This window comes from Panthera pardus, unplaced genomic scaffold (genome assembly GCF_024362965.1).
Source record: "Panthera pardus isolate Hobbes unplaced genomic scaffold, ASM2436296v1 HiC_scaffold_13, whole genome shotgun sequence".
NCBI lineage: Eukaryota > Metazoa > Chordata > Mammalia > Carnivora > Felidae > Panthera > Panthera pardus.
Window position 1 is genome coordinate 62388798 of NW_026526688.1, and position 22451 is coordinate 62411248.

Genomic DNA, 22451 nt, shown 5'->3' on the forward strand with positions numbered 1-22451 from the left:
AATCACTTTTACTGCATTCCATAGATTTTGGTATATCATATTTCTATTTTCCTTTGTATCTAGGTATTTTTTAATTTCTCTTTTAAATTCTTCAATGACTCAGTGGAGAAAATATCTTTTTTCCATTCCTTCACTTTCAGTCTGGTGTCCTTAGTTCTTAAGTGAGTCTCTTATAAGCAACATATAGGTGAGTAGTTTTTAAAATATTCAGCCACTTTATATCTTTTGATGGGAGTATTTAGACCATTTACATTTAAAGTAATTATTGATAGGTATGTACTTATTGCCATCTTGTTGACTGTTTTCTGGCTGATTTTGTAATTCCTCTCTGTTCCTTTCTTCTTGGCTTTCTTTTTATCCTTGTGGTTTGATACCTCTCCTTAGTGTTATATTTAGATTCCTTTCTCATTTTCTTTTGGGTATTCACTATAAGTGTTTGCCTGTGGTTACTGTGAGATTCACATATAACATCCTATGTATATAACAGTCTAATTTAAGTTGATAGCAAGTTAAATTTGAATACATTCTCAAACTACATTCTTACTCCCCCCCGCCCATGTTTTGCTTTTGATATCACATTTTCAATCTTTTTATTTTATGTACCTTTGAACTGATTATTATAGTTAATCTATCTTTTTCTTTTGACCTATTTCATACTAGCTTTATCAGTTATTAACCTGTTACCTTTACTATACATTTTCTTTTCCCAGTGACATTTTTACTTTTTATGTTTTATTGTCATTAATTACCATCAGTACTTTTCTATTTAAAGAAGTCCTTTCAGGGGTACTTGGATGGCTCAGTCAGTTAAGTGTCTTACTTCAGCTCAGGTCATGTTCTCATGGTTTGTGAGTTCAAGCACCACGTCAGGCTCTGTGCTAACAGCTCAGAGCCTGGAGCCTGCTTTGGATTCTGTGTCTCTCTGTCTCTCTGCCCTCCTCCATTCATGCTCTGTTTCTCTCCCTCTCTCTCAAAAATAAATAAACATTAAAACAATTTAAAAAAGAAGTCCTTTTACAGTTTCTTGTAAGTCTGGTTTAATGGTTATGGATTCCTTTAAAGTTTTGCTTGTCTGGAAAACTCTCTCTCCTTCAATTCTGAATGATAACTTTGCTTGGTAGAATATTCTTGGTTGGAAGGTTTCCCACCCACCCCCCCCCCCCCACTCCTTTCAGTATTTTGAATAGGTCATGCCACTCTCTTCTGTTCTGCTAAAGTTTCTTCTAAAAATTCTGCTGATGGCTTTATGGGATTTCCCTTGTATGTAACAAGCTTTTTTCCCTTGCTACTTTTAAGATTATCTCTTTGTATTTAACTTTTGATGTTTTAATTAGAAGGTGTCTTGGTGTGGACCTCTTTGGGTTCATCTTATTTGAAACTCTATGGGCTTCCTGGAGCTGGATGTCTGTTTCCATCCCCAGATTAGGGAAGTTTTCAGCCATGATTTCTTCAGATAACCTTTCTGTTCCTTTCACTCTCTTCTCTTTCTGGAACTCCTATATGCAGATACTATTCTAATTAATGTTGTCCCATAAGTCCCTCAAGATATTCCACCTTTTTAAATTCTTTTTTCGTTTTGCTACTCTGAGTTCCATTGCTTTGTCTTTCAATTCACTGATCCATTCTTCTGCTTTATCCAATCTACTGTTGAACCCCTTTAGTGTATTTTTCTTCCATTATTGTATTCTTCAACCCTGTAACTTCTTTTTGGTACTTTCTCATATTTTCTTTGTTTAAGTTCTCATTGTATTCATCCATTCTTCTCCCTGGTGAAGTGAGCAACGTTCTGGCCATTACTTTGAACTTTTTATCAGGTAGACTATGTATCTCTGTTTCATTAAGATCATTATCTGAGGTTTTGTCTTGTCTTTCATTTGAAATATATTCCCCTGTCTCATTTTGCCTCTTCTGTATTTGTTCCCGTGTATGAGGCAGAACAGCTACATCTCCCAGTCTCGAAGAACGGGCTTTGTGTAGAAGATGACCCATGAGGCCCAGGAGCAAAATCCCCTTGGCTACCAGAGCCAGACACTCCAAGGTATCCCCTGTGTGGGGTACATGCACCCCCCAGCGGTGGCAGAGCCACAGCCATGGCTGTGAGGTGCTTGCCCGGCTGTGGTATGGCTATGGCACAGGAGGGGTAGGGCATTTGCCTAGCTGTGGTAGATCTGTGGTTTGGGAGGGAAAGCCTCTTGTCTGGCTGACTGTGACATGGTTCTGGTGTGGGGAAGGGTGCTCTCCCAGCTGGCTGTGGCATAGCTGAGGCACGGTGAGGGGGTCTGCGCCTACCTGCACAAGCAGGTTAGACAGAGATTGCTAAAATGGCACCCACCAGTGTCAGCAGTAGCAAGGAGAAAGAGATTGAAAAAAATGGCACCTACCCCTCCTTCTGTCCCTGGAGAGTCTCAACACATTCCTTCCTGTCTAGTGGTCACTTTACGATTAGTCATTGGGCCTGCTTCACATAAGGACTAGGTGCTTTTCAAGCTGCTGTTTTTGCACTGGGTCATAGGGTGCGTGAGTCTGCATGTGAGCCCCTTAAAGGCAGGTTCTCCATTCCTTCCAGTTCTATTCTTCTCCTGGATACAATCCCTCATGGTTTTATGTTTGGGGGGCTCATCTTTCCCGTGCAGGATCCAAAGGTTGAGGTGTCTGATGTAGGGCCCAAACCCCTTGCTCCACAGGGGGAAGTGCTGTACTTCTGATATCTCTTCTGATTAGGGGTCATCATGCCTAGAACTGGATTTTTTGGCAGCAGGTATGTCTCCACCTCTCCTACCCTATCTCCATGTGGGTCTTTAATCCTTTGTTGGAGAGGCCCTGTTCATCTAGTTATCAAGATATTTTCAGAGAAAGTATTGCACGCATAGCTGTCATTTGTTGTGTCCATGGCAGGAAGTGAGTTCAGGATATTCTTAGACTGCCATCTGGAACCACCCTCTCCTCTTCTCCTACTTTATCAGTCTTGAAATGACCTCTTCCCTAGGACATCATATTCAATGATTTTTCTTCTACCTTTTAGACCAAACCTTACTGGTCTTTGGGGGGATTTTTTGCCATCTCCTACTTTCTATCCTCAGGTGTATTTTCCTCTCCCTTCAATATTTCCCTAGACAGTCAAAGCTACCATCAAATTTCCTTCTCTAGATACAGGCTGAAGTTTAGACTCACTTTTCCTTTGTGTACTAACCACTTCCATTAGGATAATCCAATGGCTTCTCAAAATCAAGGATTTGCTAAATAAAATCATTATCTGTCTTTCTCACTCTAAAAATTATGTTGCTTTATCCATATTTCTTCCTTCATTTGATGATGTCACCATTCATCCTGTTGCCTAAAAATAAATCCTTGAAGATTTTCCTTCCTATGTTAGTGTTCCTCCTAAAATATATTTGAAAGGTCATTGCCTCTTATTCTTCTTGAACTGCACTTCCTTGACTGAAGACTTAGTCATCTCTTACAAGTTACTTATTTAATCTTCTTATAGGTTTCCTTAACTTAAGTTCATCCTCCCCACCTCAACTTTCCCATCCTCAGTTAAGGATCTCAAAGCTGAAAGAATTCTTTTTTTTTTTATCTTTTTTTTAAAAAAATCAGAACTTGTTCTGCTTTCAATCATCAATTATTCTCAGTAGCTAAAAGATAAAATCTGGGGCACCTGGGTTGCTCGGTTGGTTAATCGCCAGGCTTCGGCTCAGGTCAAGAGTTCAAGCCCTGCATCAGTCCCTGTGCTGACAGCTCAGAGCCTGGAGCCTGCTTCAGATTCTGTGTGTGTCTCTCTGTCTCTGCCCCACCCCCCACTCACACTCTGTCTCTCCCTCTCTCTCTCTCTCAAAAATGAATAAATATTAAAAAAAAAAAAGATAAAATCTAAGTTCCCTAGCTTCATATAGAATATCCCCTATGATGTAACCTCATTAGGTAATTACCAACTCATCTCCCATTTGCAACATACCATGTAGCCATAATGGGAAAATAAAAATGATTTGATTTTCTGTAATTATAGCTATGATCATGATGTTTTTACAGCTTAAAATTCTATAACTCTTCGGTGCACTTTCAACACTTCTACTTTACTTCTAAATTTCAGTTCCTTTGTGACATCTCCCTTGACTCACCAAGGCATTTTGTTACACGTTGCTTGGACTTTACGGTATTCTCATCATATGACTATTATTACTCTCCTCACCCACTTACAATCATGTATATATACGCACATACCCCACATTAAGCCTTATATTTTTCATCACAGCATTTTCAACATCTAACAATGCCTCAATAAATAATTAGAACCAAATATGTGATGAGCAAATAAATAGATCAATACCATTAATTACAAGAAATTCTAAGGAATTCAATGTTTGTAACTTAAAACTTGCCACGAATAAAGAAATAAGGACAAATATTTACTTTTCTAATGCTTGAAATACATATGACCTTATAAGATGATTCCAAAAAACAGAATTCATCTTCTGGTAATTGAAATGTACTGATCTTTAAGAATTTATGAAAGTTAAATAAAAAGCTTTAAAATAAGGTTATTATCACACATCAACTATCAGAGAAAATTAAATTTTAATTATATCTGATATTGCAACTACTGAAAAAATTCTTAAGAATTTATCTTCAGGGTAGTTGAAGGAGAATTCTCAAAGAAACTATTTAGACTATCCCAGAAATGACTCATTTCACTGAAATTTTCTCCAAAAATTGTCCCTGGTATAATATAGATTTCTATGGTAGCAGCACATTTCATGTCAAACCTGGGATCTTTTCTAAATCCCTACCACATAAAGTATAGAGCTAAGTATTAAAAATGCTGTAAAAAGTTAACACTATCAATTTGTGGTTCAATAGCCTACATCCACTCTTGGAAAGCACAGAAGTTTAGAAATAAAACAGCTAAACCTTAAGAAAAAAGATCAAGCATAAAAAGTACCTAAGATCATCCAGTCTGAAGGAAAACAAATTAAAAATATAATACCATCATGGGTATTTTTTTAATCAGCAAAATGCTGATTCTACCATATCGAAAAATCAGTTCACATTTTTTTAAGAAAAACTTAAATAAATACTGTAAACACAACTAAAAGATATTCTGTCAACCTTAAACCCAACATATTCTAAAGCCTCTCACCTGGCTGGATGTTTTCTCTTATGATAGTGACATGGTTATCTCGATCTGGTCGTGTGTGTTCATGCCAAAAGCCTATCACATGGCCCAATTCATGAACAACAATTCCAAATTTATCACAGTTCTTGCCAATAGAGATTGCCTGAGGCCCATTTCCACGCCGACCCACATAAGAGCAGCATCTGCAATAAAGGAGAAAAGGGAGATGGTGGTGGAAATGATAAATGAGTTACAGTATGATGAAACTTTGGCAAGAATTATGATGGCATACAAAGCCCAATACATTCAGAGGCAGAACAGCCTTTCATCAATAAATACAGCCCATTTCTAATATCCTGGTAAACTTACATACAACACACATCCCCACATAATCACTGGAAGTGCTTTTTCACTAACTCATATGTTACAAGAGATGCCTTCAATCATCATTGGGAGAATTCAAAAGATATCAGAAAATCAAATACTTATGATGGTGATTAATGTGCTAAACCCACAATTATTAGCCCACATTTAATACTAATATAGTTTTTTATTCTCAAAATCCATCTACTGTGGTAAGTAACTACTTTGTCACTATGGTTACCTGGCAATAATCCATTATTTCAGTTTTGAATATAAAAACAAAGTTTATTTTTCCTCTTTAAGAAAAACAGAATTAAATTTCTTTATGAAAGAAAGACAGTTAATCAAAAACGGAGTTACTTTTCCTACTCATGGGAGAATTTATCTCAAGAAGAAAACTTTTAAAAGAAGGAGCCAATGAAGGAAAATTAGTTTCAAAAGGTAAATTATCTAAAGTTAACTGGTGAAGAAAAATCAACAGCCGGCATAATTATGACATTTGCTAATATAAATATAATTATATCTAAAACTTTGATAGTTAAGGTTTACATTAAAATGTTTATCTATAGAATCACACCCTGAGACATCAATTGAGGGTAAGTAATTGGTCTTGGATAGTTGGTGATCATGATACACAAGACGCCAAACAATTTTGTATTTCTTTTTATTTCTTTTTATTTCCTCTTTATTTTTTTAAAGTATAAAATTTATTGTCAAATTGGTTTCCATTCAACACCCAGTGCTCATCCCAACAGGTGCCCTCCTCAATACCCATCACCCACTCGCCCCTCCCTCCCACCCATCAACCCTCAGTTTGTTCTCAGTTTTTAAGAGTCTCTTATGTTTTGGCTCCATCCCTCTCTAACCTCTTTTTTTTTCCTTCCTCTGCCCCATGGTCTTCTGTTAAGTTTCTCAGGATCCACACAAGAGTGAAAACATATGGTATCTGTCTTTCTCTGTATGACGTATTTCACTTAGCATAACACTCTCCAGTTCCATCCACATTGCTACAAAAGGCCATATTTCATTCTTTCTCATTGCCACGTAGTATTCCATTGGGTATATAAACCACAACTTCTTTATCCATTCATCAGTTGATGGACATTTAGGCTCTTTCCATAATTTGGCTATTGTTGAAAGTGCTGCTATAAACAGTGGGGTACAAGTGGCCCTATGCATCAGTACTCCTGTATTCCTTGGGTCAATTCCTAGCAGTGCTATTGCTGTGTCATAGGGTAGATCTATTTTTAATTTTCTGAGGGACCCCCACACTGTTTTCCAGAGTGGCTGCACCAGTTTGCATTCCCACCAACAGTGCAAGAGGGTTCCCATTTCTCCACATCCTCGCCAGCATCTATAGTCTCCTGATTTGTTCATTTTAGCCACTCTGACTGGCGTGAGGTTACAGTATCTGAGGGTGGTTTTGATTTGTATTTTCTTGATGAAGAGCGATGTTGAGCATCTTTTCACGTGCCTGTTGGCCATCCGGATGTCTTCTTTAAAGAAGTGTCTATTCATGTTTTCTGCCCATTTCTTCACTGGATTATTTGTTTTTCGGGTATGGAGTTTGGTGAGCTCTTTACAGATTTTGAATACTAGCCTTTTTTTCCGATATGTCATTTGCAAATACCTTTTCCCATTCCACTGGTTGCCTTTTACTTTTGTTGATTGTTTCCTTTGCGGTGCAGAAACTTTTTGTCTTCATGAGGTCCTAAAAGTACATTTTTGCTTTTAATTCCCTTGCCTTTGGGGTTTGTCAAGTAAGAAATTGCTGCAGCTGAGGTCAGAGAGGTTTTTTCCTGCTTTCTCCTCTAGGGTTTTGATGGTTTCCTGTCTCACATTCAGGTCCTTTATCCATTTTGAGTTTGTTTTTGTGAATGGTGTAAGAAAGTAGTCTACTTTCATCCTTCTGCATGTTGCTGTCCAGCTCTCCCAGCACCATTTGTTAAAGAGACTCTTTTTTTCCATTGGATATTCTTCCCTGTTTTGTCAAAGATTAGATGGCCATACTTTTGTGAGTCCACTTCTGGAGTCTCTACTCTATTCCATTTGTCTATGTGTCTGTTTTTGTGCCAATACCATGCTGTCTTGATGACTGCAGCTTTGTAGTAGAGGCTAAAGTCTGGGATTGTGATGCCTCCCGCTTTGGTCTTCTTCGTCAAAATTACTTTGGCTATCTGGGGCCTTTTGTGGTTTCATACAAATTTTAGGATTGCTTATTCTAGCTTCGAGAAGCATGCTGGTGCAATTTTGATTCAGATTACATTGAATGTGTAGATAGCTTTGGGGAGTATCGACATTTTAACAATATTTATTCTTCCAATCCATGAGCACAGAATGTTTTTCAATTTCTTTCTAACTTCTTCAATTTCATTCATAAGCTTTCTATAGTTTTCAGCATACAGATCTTTTACACCTTTCGTTAGGTGTATTCCTAGGTTTTTTTATGCTTCTTGGTGCAATTGTCAATGGGATCAGTTTCTTTATTTGTCTTTCTGTTGCTTCATTATTAGTGTATAAGAATGCAACTGATTTCTGTACAATGATTTTGTATCCTGCGACTTTGCTGAATTCATGTATCAGTTCTAGCAGACTTGGTGGAGTCTATCGGGTTTTCCATGTATAATATCATGTCATCTGCAAACAGTGAAAGCATAACTTCATCTTTTCCAATTTTGATGCCTTGATTTCCTTTTGTTGTCTGATTGCTGATGCTAGCACTTCCAACATTATGTTAAACACCAGCCATGAGAGTGGACATCCCTGTCGTGTTCCTGATCTCGGGGGAAAGCTCTCAGTTTTTCCCCATCAAGGATGATATTAGCTATGGGCTTTTCATTAATGGCTTTTATGATGTTTAAGTATGTTCCTTCTATCCCACCTTTCTCGAGGGTTTTTACTAAGAAAGCATGCTGAATTTTGTCAAATGCTTTTTCTGCATCGATTGACCAGGATCATTTAGTTCTTTTCTTTTATTAATGTGATGTATCACACTGATTGATTTGCAAATGTTGAACCAGCCCTGCAGCCCAGGAATGAATCCCACTTGATCAAGGTGAATAATTCTTTTGATATGCTGTTGAATTCTATTTGCTAGTATCTTATTGAGAATTTTTGCATCCATATTCATCAGGGATATTGGCCTGCAGTTCTTTTTTTGCTGGGTCTCTGTCTGGTTTAGGAATCAAAGTAATGCTGGCTTCATAGAATGAGTCTGGAAGTTTTCCTTCCCTTTCTATTTTTTGGAATAGCTTGAGAAGGATAGGTATTATCTCTGCTTTAAACGTCTGGTAGAATTCTCCTGAGAAGCCATCTGGTCCTGGACTCTTATTTGTTGGGAGATTTTTGATAACTGATTCAATTTCTTTGCTGGTTATGTGTCTGTTCAAGTTTTCTATTTCTTCCTATTTGAGTTTTGGAAGTGTGTGGGTGCTTAGGGATTTGTCCATTTCTTCCAGGTTGTCCAGTTTGTTGGCATATAATTTTTCATAGTATTCCCTGATAATTGTTTGTATCTCTGAGGGATTGGTTGTAATAATTCCATTTTCATTCATGATTTTATCTATTTGGGTCATCTCCCTTTTCTTTTTGAGAAGCCTGGCTAGAGGTTTATCAATTTTGTTTATTTTTTCAAAAACCCAACTCTTCGTTTCATTGATCTGCTCTACAGTTTTTTTAGATTCTATATTGTTTATTTCTGCTCTGATCTTTATTATTTCTCTTCTTCTGCTGGGTTTGGGGCATCTTTGCTGTTCTGCTTCTATTTCCTTTAGGTGTGCTGTTAGATTTTTGTATTTGGGATTTTTCTTGTTTCTTGAGATAGGCCTGGGTTGCAGTGTATTTTCCTCTCAGGACTGCCTTCACTGCATCCCAAAGTGTTTGGATTGTTGTATTTTCATTTTCATTTGTTTCCATATATTTTTAAATTTCTTCTCTAATTGCCAGGTTGACCCATTCATTCTTTAGTAGGGTGTTCTTTAACCTCCATGCTTTTGGAAGTTTTCCAGACTTTTTCCTGTGGTTGATTTCAAGCTTCATAGCATTGTGGTCTGAAAGTGTGCATGGTATGATCTCAATTCTTTTATACGTATGAAGGGCTGTTTTGTGACCCAGTATGTGATCTATCTTGGAGAATGTTCCATGTGCACTCGAGAAGAAACTATATTCTGTTCCTTTTGGATGCAGAGTTCTAAACATATCTGTCAAGGCCATCTGATCCAATGTATCATTCAAGGCCCTTGTTTCTTTATTGATCCTGTGTCTAGATGATCTATCCATTGTTGTAAGTGGGGTATTAAAGTCCCTTGCATTACCACATTCTTATCCATAAGGTTGCTTATATTTTTGATTAATTGTTTTATATATTTGGGGACTCCATATTCGGCACATAGACATTTATAATTGTTAGCTCTTCCTGATGGATAGACGCTGTAATTATTGTATAATGCCCTTCTGCCATCTCTTGTTACAACCTTTAATTTAAAGTCTAGTGTGTCTGATGTAAGTATGGCTACTCCAGCTTTCTTTTGACTTCCAGTAGCATGATTGATAGTTCTCCATCCCCTCACTTTCAATCTGAAGGTGTCCTCAGGCCCATAATGAGTCTCTTGTAGACAGCAAATAGATGGGTCTTGTTTTTTTATCCATTCTGATACCCTATGTCTTTTGGTTGGAGCATTTAGTCCATTTACATTCAGTGTTATTATAGAAAGATATGGGTTTAGAGTCATTGTGATGTCTGTAGGTTTCATGCTTGTAGTGATGTCCCTGGCACTTTGTGGTCCTTGCAACATTTCACTCACAGAGCCCCCTTTAGGATCTCTTGTAGGGCTGGTTTAGTGGTGATGAATTCCTTCAGTTTTTGTTTGTTTGGGAAAACCTTTATTTCTCCTTCTATTCTGAATGACAGACTTGCTGGATAAAGGATTCTCGGCTGCATATTTTTTTCTGTTCATCACATTGAAGATTTCCTGCCATTCCTTTCTGGCCTGCCAAGTTTCAGTAGATAGATCTGCCACTAGACTTATTGGTCTCCCTTTATACGTTAGAGCGTGTTTATCCCTAGCTGCTTTCAGAATTTTCTCTTTATCCATGTATTTTGCCAGTTTCACTGTGATATGTCGTGCAGAAGATCGATTCAAGTTACATCTGAAGGGAGTTCTCTATGCCTCTTGGATTTCAATGCCTTTTTCCTTCCCCAGATGAGGGAAGTTCTCAGCTATGATTTGTTCAAGTACACCTTCAGCCCCTTTCTCTCTCTCTTCCTCTTCAGGAATTCCTATGATGTGGATATTGTTCCGTTTGATTGCATCACTTAGTTCACTAATTCTCCCCTCACACTCCTGGATTTTTTTATCTCTCTTTTTCTCACTTCCTCTTTTTCCATAATTTTGTCTTCTAATTCACCTATTCTCTCCTCTGCCTCTTCAATCTGAGCTGTGGTCGCCTCCATGTTATTTTGTACCTCATTTATAGCATTTTTAGCTCTTCATGACTGTTTCTTAGTCCCCTGATCTCTGTAGCAATAGATTCTCTGCTGTCCTCTAAACTTTTTCAAGCCCTGCGATTACTTTTATGACTATTATTCTAAATTCTTGCTCTTGACCAAAAATGATTTAAGCAATTTTTTAAGTTTATCAAATTAAAATAGAAAATTTCCAAAAAATTAATTGCCCAAATGATTCAAAGGAATTTCACAAGTTTTCACTTTCCACAGTAAGCATATTCAATAGTCCTTTAGATTGTTCACAAATACAAATATTTGTCATTGCAATTATTTCTGTAGGCTTTAAAGCCCTAACCATCTTAACCAATGCCACAGATTTATTATTTATGAGTCTATTATAACAGTTAACAAAGCTTGATAAGTCAATAACAAAAAAAGAGATAACTGGTAGGAAAAAAACCCAGGAAATCTTGGTTTTGCTCCCATATTTAATAGCATTTTTCAACCTAAACACAGATATTTATTAAATACCCAAAAGTAAAGTATTAGATGCAGAAAAACACAAAATTTGCAAATTTTGGAGAGATTTAAACTGAATCATTCACTACCATAGAGCAGAACTAGTTAAAAAATATCTGATGACTATATAGCAACTAAATTACACATGCTAAGTCATTCTTGCTGGTTGTATTCAAATAAGAAAATACCTCGCAAATCAAAATCTGGGCGATAGTCAAGCCATGTGGTCAACTTATTTATCTAAAATGCCTTCTTTTACCATAATTTCACCCATAGCAATTTCCAATATACAGGGTGGGATTCCATAACAGAAATTGAAAATACATTTCCCACTGACTTACAATGCTCCTGTGAAAGAAGAAAAATATGGTGATTTGATTCATAGTGTTTTAGGTCGAGAATAATTCTGGATGCTCAGATGAATAAATAACTAAATGTATGCACATACAACTAGGTGTGGAATGACAGTGTAATATGTGCAGTTTATAAACAAGTGGTTTAAGGATGTCTAGGTATTAGCTTCTAATGTAGCTCAGGTGATGCCATTTTTCTTGTATATGGCTTTTGATTTTTTTTATTTCTAATTCGTGTGCTGCTTTTAAAACTTGACCACCAAAAGTTCTATTTATTGTCTCAAGAAAAAGTTTCACCATCTATAGAGAAGCGACGCCTCTCTCTGAACCACAGACAGTAATCAAGTAATCTCAAACCTGCTACTCCTTACCTTTGCCTCAGACTGGGGAACCAAAGCACCATTGGAAGTTGCCTATAAGATAATCTATCGTGACATCCAAGAAGATGTCCTCTCCATAGCAGTCTTTACTCAACATTGAAATAATTTAAAAATGTAAAGTCATATTATGTCTCTTCTCAATATTCTCCAATGGTTCTATGGCAAATTGTGTCAATGTTCAAAAACATTCATTACCCCTCACTGGAAGATAATTATACTTCCTTATACCATTGATGTTGAATTTGGTTATGTGACTTGCTCTGGATAATGTCATGTGAGCACAAACTGTGTAAATTCTGAGAGAATCTTCAATTTTTTTTATGTTTATTTATTTTTAAAAGTGAGAGAGACAAGAGTGTCAGCAAGGGAGGGGCAGAGAGAGAGAGGAGACACAGCATCCGAAGCAGGCTCCAAGTTCTGAGCTGTCAGCACAGAGCCCGGTGCAGGCTTGAACTCATGGAACGTGAGATCATGACCAGAGCCAAAGTCAGATGCTTAACCAGCTGAGCCACCCAGGTGCCCCCGGAGAGAATCTTTAATAGTCAACATGGTTGTCAATACTGTCTCTGTTTGATCTGCCACAATTGCAATGTTCTAAAAAGAGGTTTCGCCATCATACTGAACATTAAAGTGATAACTCTGGAGTGAGACACAGCCAACCAGTGATGGACATGCGATATAAATAAGGAATCAATATCTGTATCCAATATCCTTATAAATAAGGAATCAATACGTTACTCTAAGCTACTGAGGTTTAAGGGTCATGTATTACAATGACATAAATTGTTTCAGCTGATTAATAAAGCTCAGAGGGAAATCTAAAGTACAGTACTTACAAATAACTGTAAAGATCCTACATTGTCTTCACACGTAAATGTCTTACCATACAGATCCCATCTCTTCTTACTGCCCCTGTAACTCACTCTACCTGAGCCATGTGGTCTCCTTGCTGTGCCTTGAGCATACAGACAAGCTCTTGCCTTAAAGCCTTTTTACTTGTTATTTCCTCTGTCAGGAACTCTATTCTCCCAAGCAGCATACGACTTATTTCACCTGCTTTTTCAAGCTTTTGTGCAAATGTCTTTCCATACCATTTACATGGCTTTTCTTTCTGTCCCTAGAATTTACAGTCTATTAATACATTTTATATTTCATTTATTTTCATGGTTTTTTCTGACGCCTTACCCTAGAACATAAGCTATTTGTGGGGAGACAACTTACACGTTTTACACACTGATATCTCTAGCGCCTAAAATATAGTCAGGCTATAGATAGTACAGCTCCATAGATACTGAGAACACACTGGTAATTGCAAGAGCTTGGGGTGGGAAGTAGTGGGTGGGTCAAATGATTGAAAAGGGTTAAAAGGTACAAACTTCCAGTTACAAGATAAATAAGTCCTGCAAGTGTAATGTATAGCATGGTCACTGAAGTTAGTAATACTCTATCACATACTACAAAGTTGCTAAGAGAACAAATCTAAAAGTTCTCATCGGGAAAATAAAAATGTTGCAACTATGTGAGGTGATGTCTGTTACCTAAATTTATTGTGGGAATCATTTCAAAAAATTTTTAATATTTATTTATTTTTGAGAGAGAGAGAGAGTGCAAGCAGGGGCAGGGCAGAGAGAAAGGGAGACACAGAATCTGAAGCAGGCTCCAAGGCTCTGAGCTGTCAGCACAGAGCCTGATGTGGGGCTTGAACTCACGAACCATGAGATCATGACCTGAGCTGAAGTTGGATGCTTAACCAACTGAGCCACTCAGGCGACCCGTGTGGGAATCATTTCACAACATATGCATGTATCAACACTTCATGGTAGACACATTAAACTAATACAATGTTCTATGTTATTTACATTATAATAAAACTGGGAAAAGATCATTTTCAAAATAAATAAATTAATAAATTAATAAATACTGTTACAAGAACAGGTCTTGTTAAGTGCAGAAGGGAGCTAAGACTCTGGTGGTTATCACGGAGTACCCAGGGGTACTGGGTACCCATGGGTACCCAGGGAGTACCCATCAAAGCAGGGGTGAAGATGTTTATGGCCAGGGGTTAAACATAATCTTCCCCCAATACCTCCGTCAACCTGGCTCTCCACTTTTTCCATTCATGTGATTCTATACATTATGTAGTAATCCAATGAGTTATTGTTTTCTGCTTACGTTAACCAGTCCCTATTGTTTGCAAGCAGGATTCCTGGCTGGCACACCTCTTCTGTCAAACTGTAACTTCCTTGCAGAAAAAAACACCTCATGTTCAATTTTATAGTCCGCCATTTGGTACAATAAGTGGCACAAAATGAAAATGCTATAGGTAAGGATATAAGTGACTACTGCCATAATCTGAATAACCAAACTGACCAAAGCTAAAGACAATTTAAAACATAAAATCTAAAAAAAAATAAAAATAAATAAGTAAATAAGTTAACCCTAAGCTTATTTGTTTGGTTAGTTGTTTTTAAGGAATCATTAAAATTTAGCAGATAGGAAAACAGTAAGATTGTTCAAGAAACTATCTAGTAGAATAAGAGAGGTAATATAAAATAGAGGATATTCATGGGTTAAATACCTAAATGTGAGACCTGAAACCATAAAATTCCTAGAGGAGAACACAGGCAGTAATCTCTTTGACGTTGGCTGTAGAAACTTCCTTCTAAATAGGCTTACTGAGGCAAGGGAAACAAAAGCAAAAGTAAACTACTGGGACTACATCAAAATAAAAAGCTTCTGCGCAGCAGAGGAAACAGTCAACAAAACTGAAAGGCAACCTACTGAATGGGAGAAGATATTTGCAAAGACATATCTGATAGAGGGACAGTATGCAAAATACGTAAAGAACTTATCAAACTCAACACCACAAAAAACAAATGATCCCATTAAAAATGGACAAGTGTGCACTGACTGATGAATATATAAAGAAGATGTGGTATATATATATATATACAATGGAATACTCTTCAGCTGTAAAAAACAATGAAACCTTGCCATTTGCAATGACCTGAATGGAGCTAGGGAGGATTATGCTAAGTGAAATAAGTCAATCAGAGAAAGATAAATACCGTATGATTTCACTTCATATGTGGAATTTAAGAAACAAATGAGCAAAAGGATAAAAAGAGAAAGACAGAGACAAAGTTAAGAAACAGACTCTTGGGGCACCTAGGTGGCTCAGTCTGTTGAGCATCTGACTTTGGCTCAGGTCATGATCTCATGGTTTGTGGCCTCGAGCCCCGCGTGGGGCTCTGGGCTGACAGCTCAGGGCCTGGAGCCTACTTCAGATTCTGTGTCTCCCTCTCTGCCCCTCCCCTGCTCATGCCCCATCTCTGTCTCTCAAAAATAAATATTTTCTAAAAAAAATTTAAACAAATGGACTCTTAACTATAGTGAACAAACTGATAGTTACCAGAGAGGAGGAGAGTAGGGGATGGGCTAAAGAGGTAATGGGGATTAAGGAGTGCACTTGTTGACATGAGCACCACACGATGTATAGAATTGTTGAATTGCTGTATTGTACACCTGAAACTAATATAAGACTGTAAAAAATTTTAAAGTTGTGCTTAAAAAATAGAGGATATTCAGCAATATAAGGTTGTATAGTAGACAAAAGTAATATATAAATTTCTGCCTTACAAAGGAATAAATCAAACCAGTTGTTATAAAATGATCATTTTGCTAATAATTAATAATCTTGTGAAATAAACAAATGCCACTGATGACAATAAATATTCACTTAAAAAGTATTTATTGTTAACTTTAAATGTTTTGCCAACATAGGAAGAGAGAGCTAAAGCATACGTCCCATTGAAGACGGATCGAATATATCATATACTAAAAAGTTCTGAACTTTACGTTTTGTTTTTTAAAAACTTTATTATTTTCCCACTTACCAAAGATGTGATATGGAATTAGGCACCCAATAAATATTTAGTGAAAAAAAGCTGATTTTAGCAAAATAAGAGGGGAAATAGAACGTGCTAAATAGTATAAGTCGTTCCACATTTAATAATTCTATTAATATGAGGACGTTATTTTAGCTTCTATTTTTATTGTTTTATTTTATATTTTTAATATTTATTTATTTATGTATTTATTTTGAATGAGAAAGCACTGAGAGAGTGCAAGCGGGAGAGGGGCAGAGAGAGAGAGAGAGAGAGAGAGAGGAAGAGAGAATCCAAAGCAGGCTCCATGCTTAGCACGGACGCCCCACACAGAACTCCATCTCATCCCAATGAGATCATGACCTGAGCCCATATCAGGAGGCAGGCGCCTAACCAACTGAGCCACCCGGGAGCCCCCTGTTGTTTTGTTAAAAACTACAATAGCAAGGTGCCTGGGTAGCTCAGTCAGTTAAGCCTCTGACTCTTGATTTCAGCTCAAGTCATGATCTCATCGTTCATGAGATTGAGCCCTGCATTGGGCTCTGCGCTGACAGAGTGAAGCCTGCTTGGGATTTTCCCTCTCTCTCTCTCTCTCTCTCCTGCTTATACTCTTTGTCTCAAAAGAAAGAAATACACATTAAAAAGAAAAACCTACAATAGCTACAAGTTGCCTTAGTGGGTAAGCTTAGTGGGTAAGTAGAATGAAAAAAGTGATATGAAGTGGTAAGACGTGTTTGCCTACCATTTTAAAGCCAGAAATAGAACGGTCAATGTTGCCATCAGTATCAGTGGCACTACTTTATAGCCTCTCCGTATTCAATGGAGATTTACACTAGATATTATTAACTTTGATGCCTTATGTGCAACAGCTTTTATGATATAAAAGACACACTACTAAAGTCCAATAGGAGTGTTATGTGTTTGACTTGACATATATCTGACTGCAGTGGCCCTCAGTATGTTGTGTAATTACCAACAACCAAACTCTTTAATAATTTTGATTAATATCTATGAGATTTAAATACAGCATCATCACAGAAAAATCTCCTTAATGATGAAATAACTGTTTCATGAAATTATGTCCAATAGTGGTAGTTCCAAATGAAATTTAGAAGTCACAAAATGGTCAGAATGGTTAACAAGCCAATGATCGATTCCTATAAAATGTATCATTCTTCCCATCACTGAAAATGTAAAAAGGGAAACTGAGTATCAAAACAAATGATCAAATGCAATATTGACTACCATAACAGTCAAAATTATACGTATATGTAAATACTCAAAATTTAATTCCAAGAGTGTAAATACAGATTTAAAGATCTGAGGGCAATTCACACCTTCAGTATGCATTTCTCTAAAGTCATTACAGTAATCATTAAAGTGCATGCTCTACAATACGTCTTTAAATCCTTACCTAATTTTATTTTAGGATTACATTGAATGTGCTTTAGCTGATGCATAAATTGTCAGGATTTTCTCGATCACCTATCTGTAAAGCAGCATGCTGGGTGTCCCAAGGGACACAAAGATAAGCTACCAGCCCTCACACTGATGAAGGCAGACCTATGAACCAATGGTGGGAATGTAACTATTATAGCTGTGGGTAGAGCAATGACCCACTGAGGGCAGCTCAGAAATGGGTGACAAAGAAATATGTGAATGATTTCCACTGATAAAAATGGAAACAAAGGCAGTCCAAGCAATCAGAAAAGCACAAGCAAAAAACATGAAGAAATGACAGTGAATGGCAAAAATAGTTTAGCAGAATAAAACAAGTAAAATGAAAAATTTTCAAAAAAAGGCCAAATTAATGAAAGAACATGAGTAGAACTATGAATTTGTTACAAACAGAAATTTATCAATAAAATTATGTATGCCAGTGCTTTGTTTGTATTTGTTTTACAAAATTGAAAGGTGGTAAAGAAAAAAGAAAGATGTATTGATCTAAATACATTATGTATTTAGAAATATGTAAGCTGAGCTATATCCATTCCTATTAGATAACCAGAAGGAAGGAAGGACAGTCTAGATTTGGATCTTTTAAATATTAAATAGATATAAAGAACTAGGAGGCATTCCAAATGTAACCAAAACCTGTCAAGCTAAAATTAGAATAATCTGGAAGAAAACATTACCTGAATAAGTCAAAACTAAAAAATTATGGCATTTTCCAAAACTATACAGAAAAAAATAATGTATTATTTTGACCCCTAGATAGAGCCAAAACTAAAACTGATTACTTAAAAAATAATTTTTAATGTCTATTTATTTTTGAGAGAGAGACAGAGACAGAGCACAAGCTAGAGAGAGGCAGAGAGAGAGGAAGACACAGAATCCGAAGCAGGCTCCAGGCTCTGAGCTGTCAGCACAGAGCCTGACGCAGGGCTTGAACCCACAAACCACGAAATCATGACCTGAGCCAAAGTCAGACACTTAACCGCCCGAGCCACCCAGGCACCCCTAAAATTTATTACTTTTTAAGTGAGGTTAAATGTTGTAGGAATACATGATAAAAAAATCCTCCCCCAGTACCTAGTGGGGGATCACATAATCCTCCCCCAGTACCTCCAGATCCTCCAGATCACATAATCCTCCCCCAGTACCTAGTGAAATATATATTCCCTCCTCCCAAATTATATGTGATCGAGCAAGAACTATTTCCTCCAAAGGAATTAAGCATTTTTACTTCCTCATTGTAAACTATACTAGAGGGTATTCAGATAGTTATAGCTGACTAAAGAATATCCCTCTGTATAAAAGGATTCCAGCTAATAAGTGGAGAAGGGATCAAAGGAAAGAACCACGTTAGAGCATCACTCTTTTGCAATGATGAGAACTTTTACAATGGAGGGACTTGGCTGTCAGTGCTGGATTCCACTGCTCAACAGCGGCATCACTGACGCGGTAGACCGAGAGCGCGTGCCTCCTGACGGGATGCAATGTAAAGCAGACAGCAAACCCTAGCAAGTGTTCTCAGCAAGCACCCATTCCATTTAATCAAATGTTCGAATGTGGAAGCAGAGGGGAGAGAAGCTGGAAACCTCTCACAGTAAACCGTCTTTAAAGGACACAGCACTGCTTGGGGAGCTGCTATTAATGTCACTTGGCTACATTCTAGGATTTGTGCAGAGACGTGGTGGCAGAAGAAGCTGCAGATGGAAGCTGTGGTAAGTTCATGGCATTCTTTAAATGTTATATCAAGGGATTTGGATCTTATTCGCAGGCTAACATTTCTGGGATACTGATGCGTGTTCTTCACTTTTGAAAGAGGGGCATGGGTGCTCTCGTGTTTCAAGAAGTTTAAAAAACACTGGGTTCTATATTCTCTTCAATTGGTTGAATATTCATAGCACTCCTTAGCACATTGCTGCAGAAATACCTACTGAAATGTAACACAGCATTTCACAACTTACGGAACAGTTGTTTTGGGGAGTATTCGTTACCCGCCTGTAAGGAGAAAATCTAGAAAGCGCCACTGTCCGAGGAAGCACTGAAGCACCTCAAAAAGTGTGGTATCTTGCTCAGTCCGGCATTTTTTGAAGATAATTCTAGTGGCAGGAAGTTGGTGAAGGAACACGGGAGAGCGTTCGGAATAGATCAGGTGTGGCACGACAAAGAGATAAATATGCACTGAGGTACTGACATAGGCTAGAGGTGGAAATCAACAGACACGGTGAATATCAATGTAATCTTACTGCATAGGTTTTAGACGGAGCACAAGAGAATCACCAGACAATATTACCAGTTTCCAATTCAGATGAGTGGGATGTTGGCCATACCACTGTTACAGTTGCAACACAAAAAAAAGTAGCTGACCTGGTGGAGAAATACACTTGGGGTAGGTGTATGATCAAAGTGTGTGATCAAAGAATATATTTATTTAAAATATAATATTTTCTTGGGGCACCTGGGTGGCTCAGTCGGTTGAGCGTCCAACTTCGGCTCAGGTCATGATCTTGCACTCTGTGAGTTCAAGCTCCCTATTCGGCTCTGTGCTGACAGCTCAGGGCCTGGAGCCTGCTTGGGATTCTGTGTGTCCCTCTCTCTCTGCCCCTCCCCCACTCACACACCGTCTCTCTCCCCAAAATAATAAACATTAAAAAAAAATTAACCTGTTTTCTTATGTAAAATTCACACTTTCTCATGGGCAAAATGCTAATCAAATATTGAGACATGAATCCGACTTATGGATTTCTTCCCCCCCGTCTACACTTGCTTAAGTCATTCCCTGGTTCCGCTTACCCGCAAGGTCTATACGTGAATACGATGTAACTCTCTTCATCACTTCTTTCGATAAAAGTCACACACGTGTGCTTTTCCCAATGCCTCATGGCTTGCTTGAACATGGCTCGCTGGCTGCCTGGAAAAATGGCAGGATGTTAATAAAAGAGTGTGTGTCTCAGGCAATAGGGCTACATGCTGGCCCCTTCGTCCTGAGTCCGCCTGGGCAGTTCAGATGCCGTCACGCTCACCAACCAACAGAGATGAGCCTGGAGCACCACAAGCGAGCGCTCTTAAGAATGACACTCCCCTTATAATCAGAGATTTGAACTCAATACCTTAATACATGTGTACAAGACTCTATAAACCGGGCATACACGCTACCTGACAGTGGAAGAGAACTCAGCTTCCAGACATGAGCACATTTGAAGCTCAGTTTAAAAACCAGAACAGCGCTTTCAACCTTTAGAGCTCAACACTAAAGACATTTTTCAATTCCAAAAACATTCTAAACTAACAACCAAGATGACTGGAGTATTTCTCATGCTTGATTTCATACTATGTTTTATATATTAATTATATATATATAAAACTCTGTAAAAATACACACTCAATCTGTATGATAATATTTCTTCATAAAAATAAACACTCTGGGAATATCTTACCAGTGAAGTTGCCTCCTATAACATAAGGAATAACACCTCCGGGCCATATTCTTTCTGTTCTCGATGTAGCAGCTCTGGGAACTCGATTTTTCTCATTTTGCCCTGAGAATTTTAGAGGTACTTTTCCCTTCACTGTGTTGTTTTGCTCCAAGCCTGCAGTGACATTTAAAACATTCTGTGAAACAGAAGTCCTTGGTCAGGGAATCATTTCCTCTTAAAAGACTGAACTTAAAATGTCTTATTTACATATTTGTGTAAATATGCCTAAAGTCAATGCATTAAAGAAATTCATTTACCTTGCATACTTGAAAAACATTAAAATATTTAAGCATTTCACGTCAAAATCCTATTTCTTAATGATGCTCTCTTAGCAACTTTAATGAATTCTCATACAACAGTCTACAACAGATAGAAGTCAAGCAGACTTGTAGGCCACAAAAAAACCTGTTTCTTGTATTCTAATACTAGAGCACTGCCAATTCACCACCAGACGATAAAATAAATGTTGTTGAAAAAGTCACAAGATATTCGAAACTCCTCTTAACTCTTGCTAAATCCTTCATTCTTGTAAATCAGCATTGATATTCTATCGTATGGCCTAAAATTATGAAGATTGCATTACAGAGGGGGTAAATGAAATAATGTTGAGCTAGATATGGTCTCGGCCTCCTGGAATGCCAGTAGATCTCTGTTCAAATTTCCTCTGGATTCACATCCAGGTGACCTAGCATTATTTAGAGATCAGTACACAACGTGAACAAGCCAACATAAAATGCAACCTACTCCTAGAGAAGCTTTTGAGTCTGTAGTCATTAATTTTCTTGGTGGCCTTTCAAAATATTCAAAAAAAAAATTTTTTTTATGTTTTTTTATTTTTGAGAGAGAGGGAGAGACAGAGCATGAGTGGGGAAGGGCAATAAAGAGAGGGAGACACAGAATCTGAAGCAGGCTCCAGGCTCTGAGCTGTCAGCACAGAGCCCTACATGGGGCTCAAACTCACAAACTGTGAGATCACGACTTGAGCTGAAGTCGGACGCTTAAACGACTGAGCCACCCGGGTGCCCCAAAATATTTTTGTTACTGTTTTTGTTTTTCCTAAATCTTCATTATTATTCATTCTTATTCATCTACTAACATTGACACAAATAACCCACTGGTTTATACTTCAGACACAACAGTGAAAGTATGCCCCTATTCCCGTGTCCCTAACAGGTCTAGTTTGCTTGGGAAAATTATTGCTTGGAAGTGTGTACTATCAATTATTTAATTAACAATTCATCAATTTAAAAAAAACATTAGGATATAAACTTTGAACAGAAAACTCTTCTAAAAACTCTAAAATACACAAACAGTGTTTAACAAATTCAATACTAGCAGTATTAACTAATTATGAGACCAGAAGGCTGTTTTTCTATGTATGTTTTTGGAAGGATCAAACATTCTCAACTATTTTCTTAATCTAACAAATCAGTTTCTCAATTTACTTTAAGTGAACTTTATTTCA

The 22451-nt window shown here is 37.5% G+C and overlaps 1 protein-coding gene across 3 annotated transcripts in view; it reads right to left on the reverse strand.

The window, feature by feature from the left end:
• The window catches only part of TLL1 (tolloid like 1), a 210349-nt gene that overhangs the window by 100346 nt on the left and 87552 nt on the right, over positions 1–22451 (reverse strand). For all 3 annotated transcript variants that reach the window (XM_019441055.2, XM_019441056.2, XM_019441057.2), the window contains 3 exons: positions 20948–21100; positions 20304–20421; positions 5138–5316 (listed from right to left, as the gene is read on the reverse strand). In XM_019441055.2, the coding sequence (XP_019296600.2) occupies positions 5138–5316; positions 20304–20421; positions 20948–21100 (450 nt within the window). The remainder of the gene's footprint in view (positions 1–5137; positions 5317–20303; positions 20422–20947; positions 21101–22451) is intronic.